This window comes from Myotis lucifugus, unplaced genomic scaffold, assembly GCF_000147115.1.
Source record: "Myotis lucifugus unplaced genomic scaffold, Myoluc2.0 scaffold_12, whole genome shotgun sequence".
In the NCBI taxonomy this organism is placed as follows: domain Eukaryota; kingdom Metazoa; phylum Chordata; class Mammalia; order Chiroptera; family Vespertilionidae; genus Myotis; species Myotis lucifugus.
This window is the reverse complement of record NW_005871060.1, coordinates 1,366,249-1,381,309: the sequence shown is the minus strand read 5'-3', so window position 1 is coordinate 1,381,309 and position 15,061 is coordinate 1,366,249. Positions and strand designations below refer to the sequence as shown.

Genomic DNA, 15,061 nt, shown 5'->3' with positions numbered 1-15,061 from the left:
AAGTACACACATTATCCGACCTTGAAGTTTGAAAGCAAATAGCTGGTTAAGAGTTTTACATGCTAACTGCCCAGCTGGCATGGCTCAGTGGCTGAGTGTTGTCAACCTATGAACCAGGAAGTCGAGGCATATGCTCCCAGTGTGGGGAATGCAGGAGGCAGCCGATCAGTGATTCTCTCTCATCATTGATGTTTCTCTCCCCGCACCGCCACCTCCCCCCCCCCACCCCTGCTTCCTTCCTCTCTGAAATCAACTTAAAAAAATTCTTTTTAAAGAATTTTACATGCTAAACCAATTTTTATGAAATTCTGTACACATGAATATTTATATGCCATTCTTGCCTATATGAAGTAAATTAAACTTGGATGTCATTACAAATCTTTACAAGGTCAAAATTATGTGAACAGTTTACCCATTCCATAAATTAGTTTTTTAAAAAAAGGAGTTTTTTACCAAAGGCATAAAAAATACTGATTTAACAAACCCTTGGTTACAATCACAGTAAGAACACATTAAAATAAGTATTTTAATTGTTCCTATTGCTTTAAAAATAATTCTGTAAATTATAGTGATCTGGTTATCCCTGTGCCTCCCTGCCAATCTCCCCCTACCCCCAAATACTTTGTTTCCTTTTTTAAAACCTTGCTTTGAGGTCACTCAACATAAACTGTAGGGGAAATGTCAAGCAAAAAAGTTGTGGTTAAAAAACAATTTTTAATAAAAAGATGTAGGATTGGTTTTACCAAAGTTAACAGACTTTTATTAAAGGCTCAGAACTCATTTTATATCTGCATTTAATCATCAATTTAATTTTTGATAATCATATGACCAATATGTAAAATACAAATTCAAATCCCAAACAACTATTCTTACATTAACTCAGGGCATTTAAAATTTTACATAAAATATATACTAATGTGCAACAAATCACTTCATCTAGTAAATGTTCTCTTGAGGCCAGTTACCTAAAATAAACTAGAAACTATAACTAGGGACAAGTAAGATCTTTTTTTCACATGCAAAAATGGGTAAACACACTTGAATGCCCACACACACACACACACACACACACACACACACGCCTGAGAAACCTGAAAATGACATGCACCAGAAGTAAGTGTTTTGCTCCAATTTGGCAACCTCCTAAAATACTCCACAGATCCCTTTTCCAAAAAAGGACCTCTTCTAAAATATGTATGGTGAGGCTTGAGATATATATATTAGGTAGTTTAAGAAAAGGCAAAAAGAAAAGGCAATGATTCCAAGTAAAAACATTGAGATATCTGATTTAAAATGGAAAAGAATTTATTTAACTTTTGCCACATCAGGACAACAAAGCAGCCCTTTCATGTTATCACTCATTAAAAGGGCATTACAAAACATTAACATAATGTAGTAGCCCATGTTTTCTTTCAGGCACTTTCAAAGGGCATCTCAGACCCACAATATCTTCTTTTGAATATGCAAAAATCACAAAGCTTCAAAATGATTACTAGTAAGGCAAGATACTAATGTCTCCCTTTTTATTTGAACATTAATGTTCCATGTTTTGGAGATATTCTGAACTTAACATTCAATAATACACAATATATTTTAAGCATTAGGAATCAGTGTATTATCAGTAATCTTGGGTTTAATAGCTACTATCAAGCAACTGAGTTCTAATGCACGCAACATAGTTTGATAGTTCTGTATGTGTTAGAGAAGATGGCCTGATTTTTGCCCTCAAATGCGCAAAAAGAATTTTCTATTTACCCCCTTAAAGCAGTCTTTGGCCTTGCTGAATAATTATAGAGCTGCTATTTTACTCTGAAGCAAAATAAGCCTTCAAGTGTCCCTTACTTGATCTTAGAAGGTCAAATTCTCTGTCCAACAGTTCTTCTTCTGTTAACTTGGAGAAATTATCCTCTCCAAAAGGATTCCACCCTGACATATCAGGTGGGTTACTGAAGTTCTTCTGATTTGTAATATTTGCAACTGCCTCTTTTTCAGCAACTGACCTAGGGTAATAATTAAAAGAAGAAAAAACATTAAAATTGAAATTTTTTAAATGCTCTACTTTAAACATGCTTAGGAAAGCAGATGGCTGTACTGTTATGGAGATGACAGATAAGGGCATTGATTGAGAGAAAGACCAACTGGGATTTTAACAGGCTCTTTAAGGTCACTAGCTGTGTACCCTTGGGTAAGTAGGTACCTTAACCTCTCTATGTCTCAGCATCCTTATCTATAAAACAGGAGTAACAGAATATACCTCATAGGAATACTGAGAAGATTAAATGAATTAATACACATAAAGTAAAGAGAACAGTGTCTCTTAAAAAAATAATAGTGAGCATTCAATAAATATTAACTATTATCATAGTAAACAAGCCTTAAAATGAAAATCAGTAGCCATATCAAAGTCATCATTCTAAAATCACTGCTAAGGTGATCTTATGTCCTTACTGTGAGAAGTCACAGTAACTTTCCTTTTAACAGAGGCATTTTCTAAGTAGCTACCAACAAATTATTAACTGCTGGAGTTGCTTTATAAATTAGCTAAAACTAGATGAGGGTTATTTTCGATATAATAAATCTTTCATGGTGTTAAAGTATCTATAGTCTGGAGTCTGGGACCAATAGTTCTATGAAAGTTATCTAATAGGCCTCTTAGCTTTTAAGAGAAGATTAACCTAAAAATCCCTGGGCACCTCCCTTCAATCCAGCCTGCAAATACAGCATAGGAATGAGGCAACATAAAAAAGCTGTCAAGGTCATTCCTAATTCAGATCCAGATGCTCTAACACTGGTAATGGAGGAACAATCTCTGTGTGCCTCTTTTTTTTTTTAATCTTTATTTTTGCGAGTATTACAGATGTCCCTCTTTTCCCCCCATCGCGCCCCTGCACTCGGTTCCCTCCGTGCCCCAGGCCTTCGCCACCCTATTGCCTGTGATCATAGGTAATAACAAAACTCTTGATAGTTATCTAATCTTTTCTGTTGCCAATTTCTTTTTTTTCTTTTTTTTATTGCTAAAAGTATTACAAAGGGTATTGCATATGTGTCCTTTTTTTTCCCCCTGCCCTTGACAATCCCCTGGCCTCCCCTACCCCCCAGTGTCTTATGTCCATTGGTTATGCTTATATGCATGCATACAAGTTCTTCGGTTGATCTCTTACCCCCCTCCCTCCTGCCCCTTTTTGTTTTTAATCCTCATCCAAGGATATGTTCATTTGATTTTAAAGAGAGGAGGATGAGGAGGAGGGGATGCTATAGAAAGATGGGCTCTAAACTAATTCAGGAGCCGCTTAAGGACTCCAATCCACAATTACACCTACTTCCATAAGAATTTCCTTAGCATTCAATGGAAAAATACTTGCCTATTGGCACTATAAGAGGAGTCCATTATGGTTCCAACCTGAGCTGGAAGAGATGAAGTATAGGAAACTAAGGCCGGTGAGAACTCTTGAGGGGAGGTAAGATACTCAGGTGACGCCTGTTGTTGAGACTGCTGATGTTGAGCTAGCATTTGCTGCTGCAAGAAAGCCTGCTGATACCGCTGCACCTGAAACAAGAAATGCCATTATACAAAACAATGCTCGAGTTCACTAATGCACTGTTACCCCACACCTGTTCACTATGTTCCTTCTTTTCACATTGGCAATAAAAGCAGAAAATTAAAAATAATTTATATCTGCAGGAGCAATTCGCTACTAGAAAAATACAGCAAAATGAAATAAATCTAGTTTAGAAATTATGAAGCTAGGCTAATGTGGAAGGATTCAAAAATTATCCTTTAAATATTTTAAGATAATAGAGTAGGTTAGTTCTTATAATACAGTGGTTGCCGTAAAAAAGATCAAACTATTCTCTGAAACAAACATAATTTTCCTTTGGATTTTCTTCAACTGATATTTGCCAAGTGAAAGAGACATAGGACAAAAAGATCATGGGTAACAGACCCATTTTCCTTATACTATGAGATAAACAAAAAATACTATCAGTTAGTTAAAAAGTGCCAAATTCAGGTGCTATAGTTCATCCCACTTTAAAGCTGCTTTAGAATACATGACTGACTTTGAGTGAGAGAAAGACAAGAATCACACGATCTCACTTATATGTGGTATCTAAAGAATAAAATAAATTGGTGATAAACTAAACTAAAATAAAATAAAATAGGACCAGAGGCATGGGTAAATGAAACAAACTGACAGATCTCAGAGGGGAGGAAGAAAGGGGAGGATGGGAAGAGATCAACCAAAGGATACATATATACATATATACATAGTCCATGGACACAGATAATAATGTGGTAAAGGCCTGGGGAGGAGGGGAGGGACAGGGGCCGGGTGGAGGGAGGCAAAGGTTGGGAGTGGGTAGGGAAATGGGTAACATCCCTAAAAGAGTCAATAATAATAATAATAATAATAATAAAGTAGAATAGCTTTTACCAGGGGCTGAGGGGAAGGGGAGAAAGAGCAGCATCTGTTTAATGGATACAGAATTTCAATTTGGGATGACAGGGAAGTTCCCGAGATAGAGAGCACAATAATGTGAATGTACTTAAATGCCATTGAACTGTACACTCAAAAGGGGATAAAATGGTAAATGTGATGTTAAATATATTTACCACAATAAAAAACAAAAGCTATCACAGTTGTCCTGCTTTAAAAAAAAAAAAAGAATATATGACTGCTTTGATAAAATATGAGTAATTAGCCCAGCTGGTGTGCTCAGTGTTTGAGTGCCGACCCAGGAACCAAGAGGTCATGGTTTGATTCCCCGTCAGGTCACATGCCTGGGTTTTGGGCTTGATCCCCAAACCCAGGCATGGGGGAGCGTGCAGGAGGCAGCCAATCGATGATGCTTCTCTCTCATCAATGTTTCTATCTCTCTCTCTTTCTCTTTTTTCCTCTCTCTCTAAAAATCAATTCTATATAGATGTATATAGAGATATATAAAAACACTAGAGGCCCAGTGCACAAATTCATGCACCAGTGGGGTCCCTTGGTCTGGCCTGCGGGATCGGGCTGAAACCGGCTCTCCAACATCCCCCGAGGGGTCCCAGATTACAAGAGGGCGCAGGCCAGGCCGAGGGACCCCACCAGTGCATAATCGGGGCCGGGGAGGGACACAGGAGGTTGGCCATCCTGGAGGAACTGCAGGAGGGCTCCAAGGGCATGTCCGGCCCATCTCGCTCAGTCCCAATCAGCCAGACCCCAGCAGCAAGCTAACCTACCAGTCGGAGCACCTGCCCCCTGGTGGTGAGTGCACGTCATAGCAACTGGACGACCGGTCGACTGTCTGGCCTCTGGTGGTCAGTGCATGTCATAGCGAACAGTTGAGCGACCTTAGCATATCATTAGCATATTATGCTTTAATTGGTTGAATGGCCGACCGGACACTTAGCATATTAGGCTTTTATTATATAGGATGTATAATTAACTAACTTGAATTGATTTTGAAATAATTAAATTCTGAATAATGCCACTCACACTGTGAATTTCAACAGCATATTCAGAGAGAAATCTCCAGACATTATGTAACACTTACCATTGCAGGATACTGTGGTGCAGAAGGCTGTGGCTGATATACTGAGTGCATTAAGAACTGTTGCTGCAGTATCTGTTGCTGCTGCATTGCATGTTGATACTACAAGGAGAAAAGTAAACAAGTTCATCAATATTACTCATGCCTTTTTTGTGCCACAGTCTTTCTTTTTACATGCTGATCTTACCGTAACAATGACTGGGATACTCAGAAGTCCAAACACCAATGTAAAATAGCTATAGTAATTACAACTTATATATGTTTATTGGAAATGGCTTCAGAATTATCAATGAAACATAATGGATTCGACCAAAATCATTTCTAACACAGTTTAAGGATGCTGGGATGAAACCTAAACACATTTACCAGTTGATGGAGACCCTGAAGTTACTTGTATCCAGAACTCATTACATTCAATTCCCAAGCTCCTCTTATCTCCCCTTCAATTATATCTTCTAGCCATCACCTACTTAACTATCCTCCACTCTGGATCTATCAGTCAAGACCAGAGAAGGGAGGAACCGTGAGAAGTGCCATTCATATAACTGGCTCAAAAATATTTCAGAAAATGATGAAAGGATAATGGTGACAGTCATTAAATTTAAAATAGTTTAGTGAAACTAGAACTTTGCAGGTTCTGATGAGGCAAAGCACAGAACAGAACTCAAGGTCATTTTTAATTCTCTAAATGCCTCCTCCCTCCACCATCCATAAACACACCAAGCAAAAATACAAAAACAAAACCTTATGACAATGTTACTTCTCTAAGCTTAATATCACCTTTCCAGCAATAACGTAATTATAGTTTACGTATCTGAACTCAAAATATAACTAAAAAAATATTTATCATAGACTGCAGTATTTATTCATGATGCCAAATGACTAAATATTCTTTGCCTTATAAAGCCATGATGCAACTATTTCAACAGAGTATTCTTTTTTTTTTTAATATATTTTATTGATTTTTTACAGAGAGGAAGGGAGAGAGATAGAGAGTTAGAAACATCGATGAGAGAGAAACATCGATCAGCTGCCTCCTGCACATCTTCTACTGGGGATGTGCCCGCAACCAAGGTACATGCCCTTGACCGGAATCGAACCTGGGACCCTTCAGTCCACAGGCCGATGCTCTATCCACTGAGCCAAACCGGTTTCGGCTCAACAGAGTATTCTTAAGTAGTTCATGAATGCAAATAAAATACATATTTCTTAGTAGTCAAAAAATTAAGCAAAATGTTTACCTGGATCTAGAGTTCAAGGTGCCCATGATAAGAAAAGGAATTCACTGATATTCAAAGCTGCATGCATTTCCCAACACTACTTTCACGTCTAAAGTAACAAAGGAACTACCTGCTGCATATAAGCATCCTGCTGCTGCTGCTGAGGATGGCGAGGCTGTAAATGAAGTTGCTGCAATCTCCAGTCTCCCTGCTGCAGTTGCTGAAGGACTCTGTTTTGCTGCGGAGGCTGCTGAGGAGGGCCCTGACCCAGTAAAATCTCAGGGCTGACTCCAGGTCTCAGTGCTGCTAAAAGGAGTTTCCAGAACTTACATTAACATACTCATGAATTTTAAAAAAAATGGGTGTATTTCAAAACACTAATTCAATAATCCTTTAACCAAGGCATTTATATCCTTATTTTATAATATAGAAACTTCCATAAGCACATAGTCTCAAGGGATTATTTACTCTAAATCTAAGTACCCACGAAAGTTAATTCTGTCAGCTGCAATGCTGAACAAGTCAACATCTTAGAAGCACTTCATCTTTCATATTTCATCTCTCCGTGAACAAAGCAGCCATGTCAGTTTCTTCTGTATTACTCAACTCTGTCATGCACTGATATAAGCCTGTGTCTTTGCCAAAATGATTCTCTCCACCTAGAATGTCACTTTCCACCTCCTACAATTCTTATCCTTAAACTTTTTTTAACTCAAATCTCTCTTCCTTGTTCCTTCATCTAACACTTCTACTCAGTTTATAACGTTTCATGCCTTGCACATATTAACTGTTTAATGGCTATGTCCTAACTAGGGCTGCAGAGGGATGAGGTGATGACTTATTTATCTCTTAGCACTCCAAGAACCTTTTACACAACAGATCAATAAATGCTACTGTAATGAATGTCTTAACACTGTCTCCTAAATGGATATTTATTTATAAGCTTCATAAATTTTACTCTAGGAATATCCTATGAACAAACTTTTAAAATTAAGGAAAAAGATACACACAACACCAGAAAAAAAATGAAATACACTATAATTTCTATATTCTCTGCCAATGAGTTACCATAAATTCAAATGCAACTCTTTAATCCTAAGGGGAAAAAGGAGAAACAGTTAAAGGAGAGAAAGAAGGGTCCTTTTCCATCAACATTAATATCTTTGAACCTCTCTAGGCCTGAAGTATGACACCTCTGTGACAATAGCTTTTTCTAATTCTTCCAAGTATAAGAAACTGCTTGTTCATTTTAATTACTCCTGAAAATATTATAAAATAAGAAAATTAAAACCATAATTGCACCACAGACATAACCACCATTATTAGCCTTTAAGTATATTTGTTTCTAGTTGGAAGAGTATTAAAAAGTTAAGCTCCTCAGGTATACATTCTTCTTGTAGCACCCTGATGTCTAGGGGAAGAATAGTCGTGGCTGGGTTTGGTAAATCCCAGTCACAAACCAATGATGATCATGCGATAATTCATGAGGTTCACCTCTTATGTCACAAACTGTGACCTTTATTTAGTGTCATCAAGCTAAATAGAGCTCCTTGGTTCTCAAGACAAGGGCACGGAGCACCAGAGAACTTCCAAACAACATCGCAACAAGCCCACAAGAAAACAATGCTTTCAAGTACATCATTAAATCCTCCTGCCATATTCCCCATCTTGCAAATGATGAAACTAAGGCTCAAAGAAATTAAGTGAATTAACAAGTGAAGTTAAAGACAAATGATAAATTAGAAGAAAATATTTATAATACCTTTGACAAAAAGCTAATATTCAAAATACATAAAAATAAAACCTTCAGAGCAATAAAAATAAAGACAATCTTCTTTCAAAATTGCAAAAATAATTCATAGAAGAAAAATGGCCAGTAAACACATGAAAGAGTACTATTAATCAGGAATATCCATACTAATAAAAGGGTAATATGCTAATTAGACCAGACGTATTCCGGATGTCCATCCTGACAAATCGGGGGCCTGGCCAGGCTGCAAATGGCCATCAGCCCCTCGCCCAGGCTCGTCCAGGCCTGCCCCGCCCCCAGAGAGGATCCTTACCCTGATCAGGGGTGTGGCCAGCCTGTAAACCACCCCAGGCTCTTGCCCAGGCCGGCACCGCCCCCAGCAGGGACCCCCACCCTAATGGGGACGTGGCCGGCCTGCAAACCCCTGGCAGCCCCTCGCCCAGGCTGGCCCTGCACCCCAGCAGGGACCCCTCTACCCCAATTGGAGGTGTGGCTGGCCTGCCCCCCAAGGGGATGCCCAACCTGACCCGGGACCCCCTTCAGGGCAGACCAGCCAGCCCCCATCCATGCACGAGGTCTCTATCTATACTAATAAAGGGTAATATGCTAATTAGACCAGAGGTCCTTCCAGATAAAGCCATGGTGGCAGGGCCAAGGCAGAGGCGGTTAGGGGTGATCAGGTGGCAGGGGAGAGCAGGTAGGGGGATCTGGCCAGCAGAGGAGAGCAGTTAGGGTGATCAGGCCAGCAGGGGAAGGCAGTTAGGGTGATCAGGCTGGCAGGGGAGAGCAGTTAGGGAGATCAGGCCAGCAGGGAAGAGCAGTTAGGGCAATCAGGCCAGCAGGGGAAGGCAGTTAGGGTGATCAGGTGGCAGGGGAGAGCAGGTAGGGGGATCAGGCCAGCAGGGGAGAGCAGTTAGGGGGATCAGGCAGGCAGGGGAGAGCAGTTAGGGATCAGGCCGGCAGGCAAGCAGTTAGGAGCCAGCGATCCTGGATTGCAAGAGGGATGTCCCGGATTGGAGAGGGTGCAGGCCGGGCTGAGGGACACCCCCTCCCATGCATGAATTTCATGCACCGTGCCTCTAGGTTAAATATAACCAAAAAAAGTTTCACCTATCAATGGGGAAACATCTTTAAAAACCGATACTACCAACTGTTGACAAGAATAGTAATGAAAGGACACTCACACTGTTGACGGTAGTGTAAATTTTTGAAGTCTTTTCAGATAGCAACTTGGCATTATCTAACAAATTTTAATTAAGCATACTTTTTAACATCTTCCTCAGAAAAGTGTTCTGACATGTAAATCAAAAGTCTGCTATAAGAATATTCATCCCAATACTAATAAGAGCAAATGCGGGCTACACACTGAACTGCTGCAAGTTTATTCCAAGAAGAAAAAGAATGGAGACTTTACATTTTTCTCTGATTATTGCTGTACTGTCTCAATATTGTAAAAGAATAGATTTGTCTGTTACTTTTTTGCACACATGGGGAAAACAGTATTATTTTTCCAGCTTAGGCTAGAAGCACATGGGATAAACGCTGCCCTACATGGAAGGCAGCAGGCCTGGCACTCACAGCGAGGTCTTGTTTCCCAGATGAACATAAGCAATTTCACTCGACACCAACACCAGACAAAGCCCTCTGTGACCATGGTGGATCAGGACAAGACCACTCCATGATCATGTCTCGGCACTGACAAAATCAGGAACTCTGCCCATACCACAGAGTGACCGAACCCTCCCTATCCTGCCCAACATGATGAGGGCTGCTTCTTCAACTGAGGCTTTGGCCACCCTCCTCCTATTTATGAAGGCACCTAATGATATCACACACCCCCTTCCTAACTCCTTCCATTCAGAGCAAAGCCCCACTTCCTTATAGCCTCCCCAAAACTACCTAACACAAGCCTAAATCCTTTAATAAGGCTTTTCAAATACCATTTTACTGAGGCACTCCCACAGATCCCCATGGCATGTGAGTAATAAACCCATTTGTCCAACTACAAGTGTGATACTGGTAGTCTTCGCCTGAAGGGCATTAATACATAATTGACTAATAGGATCTCCAACCCAAAAAAGTAAAAAGAGAAAAATTAACACGCTGAATGTTTACTATGAAACATAATTTTCCTAGATATCATTCATACACCTTTGTTATTTACTCCTTATGAGAGGAAAAAGTTGTGATTCCCATTTTATAAAAGAGAACAGTGAGATTAAGAAATGGTAAAATGAGAATTGGACACAAAGGGTTTCAAATTCCCCTATTTTTCCCTCCCCTCTTCCATAAAGTACTCTATCTGGTATACGTGATCACCACAGAGATATGCAGCAATACGTCAGGTAACATAAACATTACCTTCCCTAAGCATTTATTTTACTTCATAATAATAGCAGTAGTTAATAGTTAACATTTACTAAGGACATATTATGTGACAGGCATTATATTAAACAGTCATTTAATCCTCACAACAATCCTATGAGAAATATTAGCATTTTACTAACATATATTACTAAAAAATGGGGGGGGAGGGCCTCAGATCCAGGTTCATGAGCTTTAAAATATGGGATCTTAACCATTAGAGTAATCTAACTTAGAACATCTGAACATTAAAAAAAAACATGTATCATGAAATAAAGTGCCAGAGAGGGTTTCCTTGAGATGGGCCTTCAAGTTATATCCCTAAACCTTTGACAGAACAAGTTTACTCTCTAATATTAGGGATATTTCTTTGGGGGAGGGGGAGATATTTATTTTTAAATCCTGTACTGATTCATAATGCTTAGAGTATATTTTATATTAGAAAAGCAATTTTTCTCAAAACCAGATGACATGACAAATTTCTATGCTGTACTGTCCACACAGTCCAAGACAGACTCTGTGGCCAAGGCTCTAGATCAGTGCAAAGACAGAGAACTTTGTGAGGCTAGAGTTCCAACTTCCTCCTTCCCCATACAATACAGAATTTTTATATTCCTGAACTTTATCATCAACCTCAAACCCTACTAGTTGATGACACTAAGGATAAACAAATTGTGGGCTTTGTATACCATACTTTTGTATGTCCTACAACTTTAGGAAAATAATTAGTTGAGTTTATTAGACATCAGTAGAAAGTTTCTTAAAGCATTATGTTATCTGCTTCACAACAGTAAGTTTGAAGTAATTTATAGGCCTAGGAAATCAAAGGTGTGTTTACATTAACTATAAATTAATTCTTAAGTTGGCAGGGCTATATTACCTTTTGATCTGTGGTTACTGAATTCCCCAAGCAAAGGGACTTTAACAGGTGTTGCTGAACTCTGAATGGTCAGCACACTGGGGGTGGCAGTAGTAGAGTTGGCCTTTGGTCTTTGTCTTGGTGCAATTGAGGTTTCTGTTGGTCCAATGGAGTCTGTTATTCTACAAGAGAAGAATACATTTCATTCCAAATATTGGGATTATTTCTAATTCACTCTCTGTTCTATAAAGCATCTATTTCAACAGATGCACTTTAATTATTATTACAATCATGTTAGAGTTCTTGGCTCCTTCCTAAGTCTCACTCACAAGTTTTAAATGTTTACTGTGCTATGCTGGTGTGGCTCAGTGGTTGAGCATTGACCTATGAACCAGGAGGTCACGGTTCAATTCCTGGTAAGGGCGTACCCCCTGGTTGCAGGCTCAATCCCCAGTGGGGGACCTGCAGGAGGCAGCGGATCAATGGTTCTCCCTCATCATTGATATTTCTCTCTCTCTTTACCTCTCCCTTCCTCTCTGAAATCAATAAAAATATACTTTAAAAAATAAATAAATGTTTGCTGAAGATAGGAAAGTAAGATAAGCCTAACCATTTCCTTTAAACCAGTATGCAACCATTCACAGTCTGCCTCTGAAACTGGCAGGAAAAGAATATAAGATTGCTCTTAAGGAGATAAAATAAAGGAAATACACAAACCTTGTCCTAAGGTTTTAGACAAAATTGAGAGCCCCCTCTCTGAACCAACCAGAGAAATACACATAAGAAACAACAAGTAACAGTCGTCCTTAGCTTGGACTCTAGGCCTAAGAAAGAAGAGACTGCACCCTAGGACACATAGTAACAAAAGAAGCCAAACTTTTAACAAATGGAGCTACCTGCTCACATTTAACTTCTTGAATCTTAAACTTTGCTTTTCTTAAAACACTGAATGGAAATTACATAAAACTTTCCCACTAGGACTCAGGTTAGACCACAGACATGGGCAGTCAAGTAGCAATCATAATTTTAAAAGCAAAAGACAATAAATATAATTTAAGAAAACACAGGTATTTGCTCTTCTCTTTCAGAAAACCCCAGGAAAAATCTTTAACTTGCATACTTACTAACTTTGCTTTCTATAAATTCAGTACAAAAACTCAATTTTTAATAGTTCACTCTTCAACAAGATTGGAATAAAATCTCTTTACCAAGTTTCATGAGCATATTTTCAAATGATTTAACACTTCACATTGTGCATATACATGATTTATGAAGTGCACATCTGCTGCCGTGGATCCAGTCCTGTCTGCCAGAATTGCACAGATCCAATTCTCTCTTATGAGCCACAAGAGGGAGCCATGGGCACAACTATCTTTCTAAGGAGGTTCAAGTATTTTAGAAAATCGCAGAAAGACATTGTATGTATGCCGTTTCCTAATATAATATTTATGTTTTAGATGAGATGGGGATGGTCAAAGTCATATGAAAACTGAACTAAAAAGCAATAAAAGGTCATGTATACATATAACCAACTAGATCTTATTTTATAATAAATCAAATATTTATTAAGTTCAAATGATGGATGTGGCACTAAAAGCAATATTGTACTCCCTACACTCAAGTAATTTAGAGAACATATTATATACACTCTTTCTGTTTATCCATTCTTTATTAACAGACCTCGTCGCCTTGTTCCTATTCTAAATCTCTCTCTAAAGTTCTGAAGACTTCGTTTAGCGCTTCCTCATTTATTTTACCAATGTACCAATATCTAATATACAATTACTGATATCCAGCAAACACGGCATACTACCCTGTCTTCAAAGAATCCATAGTATACCTAGGGAGATACAGCACATGTTCATAAAAATATACTAAAAAACAGCAAACATCATCACTGCCACACTAGTACTGTCAACAGTTTCATGGAGGAGTAATTAATTCTAACTTTAACCTAAATTGGCCTGAGAAGGCTTCAAGTAGGAAATGGAGATAAAAATAAATAAATAAATAAATAAATATGAGTATTAGGCAGGGAAAAGAAGCAAAGCATTGTGTGTGAGGAAATGAGAAGAAAAACCTAGACAGCCAGGCAAAGTGAAGACACACACACACCTGCCTGAAATGAAAGACTGAGTCACTACTGGTAGCAAAGCTGCTGCACTGCTTCATCTGCATAATGCAATAGACACAGAACTGTTCCCCGTGCTTTCCTTCTTATCCTTCCTCTTATCATCTGAATAATCCTAAAACATAGTTTCTCTCCTCTTAAAACCCTTCAGTGTTCTTGCTAGCACAAGAGATTCTCAGACTCTTAATCTTTAAGGTGTCACATAAGTTTCCAAGAGGAGATGCAGGGGGCTTTTAAGGAGTAAAGCAGAGTGCCAGAGATTGAAGCAGGGCAGATGTATAATATTGATAAAAGTTTAAAACCTATAATTAGTGATACTAGCTGTTTAAAGATTTCTCCACCCCACCTCACAAATATGCCTTTTACATAGAAAAAAGACTAACTTATTTTTATGACTAGATTAATACACATTTAGTTTTTTTTCAAGCTCTGAAACTATCATTATAAAGTAAATTTACAAATAAACTTTTTTTAATATACATAATGAATAGTTTTAACATATTATGAATAGCACTGTTAATTTAGCAGTTAACTATTTCATTTGCTTATAATAGTACTAGAGGCCCGGTGCACAGAATTCGTGCACTGGTGGAGGGCATGGCCTGTGGGAGCAGCTGCTTATCCCGGTCAGCCAAGCAGCTGTGGACTCGCCCTCTGAGCGGCTGCTCCCACTGGGGGAGCACAGCTCATCCCGGTCACCCGAGCGGCGCTCCCACTGGGGGAGCGCACTGACCACCAGGGGGAAGCTCCTGCGTTAAGCATCTGCCCCCTGGTGGTCAGTGCGCATCATAGCAATTGGTGGACTGGTCGATCTGGTCGTTCCGCCATTTGGTCACTGGGCTTTTATTATATAGGATAGCTATAACTTGTGTCCTAGTGAAGATATTCAAAGCATCATTCTTATTCAGTTGACTCATGCTTTTTAAAGCTATATCTACTTCCTTAAAGATTTAATAATTAACCAAATAACAATTTAAAAAACATAAGTAACAATAAAATTCAATGGACAAAATTCATAATTCCCATTTGACTATAACAGCTGCTAACTACAGCTATGTCACAGAACACACTGTTGGTCACGCTGAATTCCTATGGGTTAGATGTAATTTTACTCCTTCATCTCTTCCTGAAGAGTATTTTAAAATTCAAGTAAATGAAGATATTTTTTGAGTGATGCCGTATTTTTTTAAAAACTAAGTCATTCC

General features: G+C 38.8%; 1 protein-coding gene across 1 annotated transcript in view; it reads right to left on the bottom strand.

Annotated features, from left to right (window-relative positions):
• The window catches only part of BMP2K (BMP2 inducible kinase), a gene marked incomplete at its 5' end in the record, with an annotated part of 126,562 nt that overhangs the window by 27,491 nt on the left and 84,010 nt on the right, over positions 1-15,061 (bottom strand). Inside the window, 5 exons of the mRNA XM_014451976.2 lie at positions 1,843-2,000; positions 3,363-3,547; positions 5,536-5,634; positions 6,883-7,058; positions 11,747-11,907. Of these exons, the coding sequence (XP_014307462.2) occupies positions 1,843-2,000; positions 3,363-3,547; positions 5,536-5,634; positions 6,883-7,058; positions 11,747-11,907 (779 nt within the window). The remainder of the gene's footprint in view (positions 1-1,842; positions 2,001-3,362; positions 3,548-5,535; positions 5,635-6,882; positions 7,059-11,746; positions 11,908-15,061) is intronic.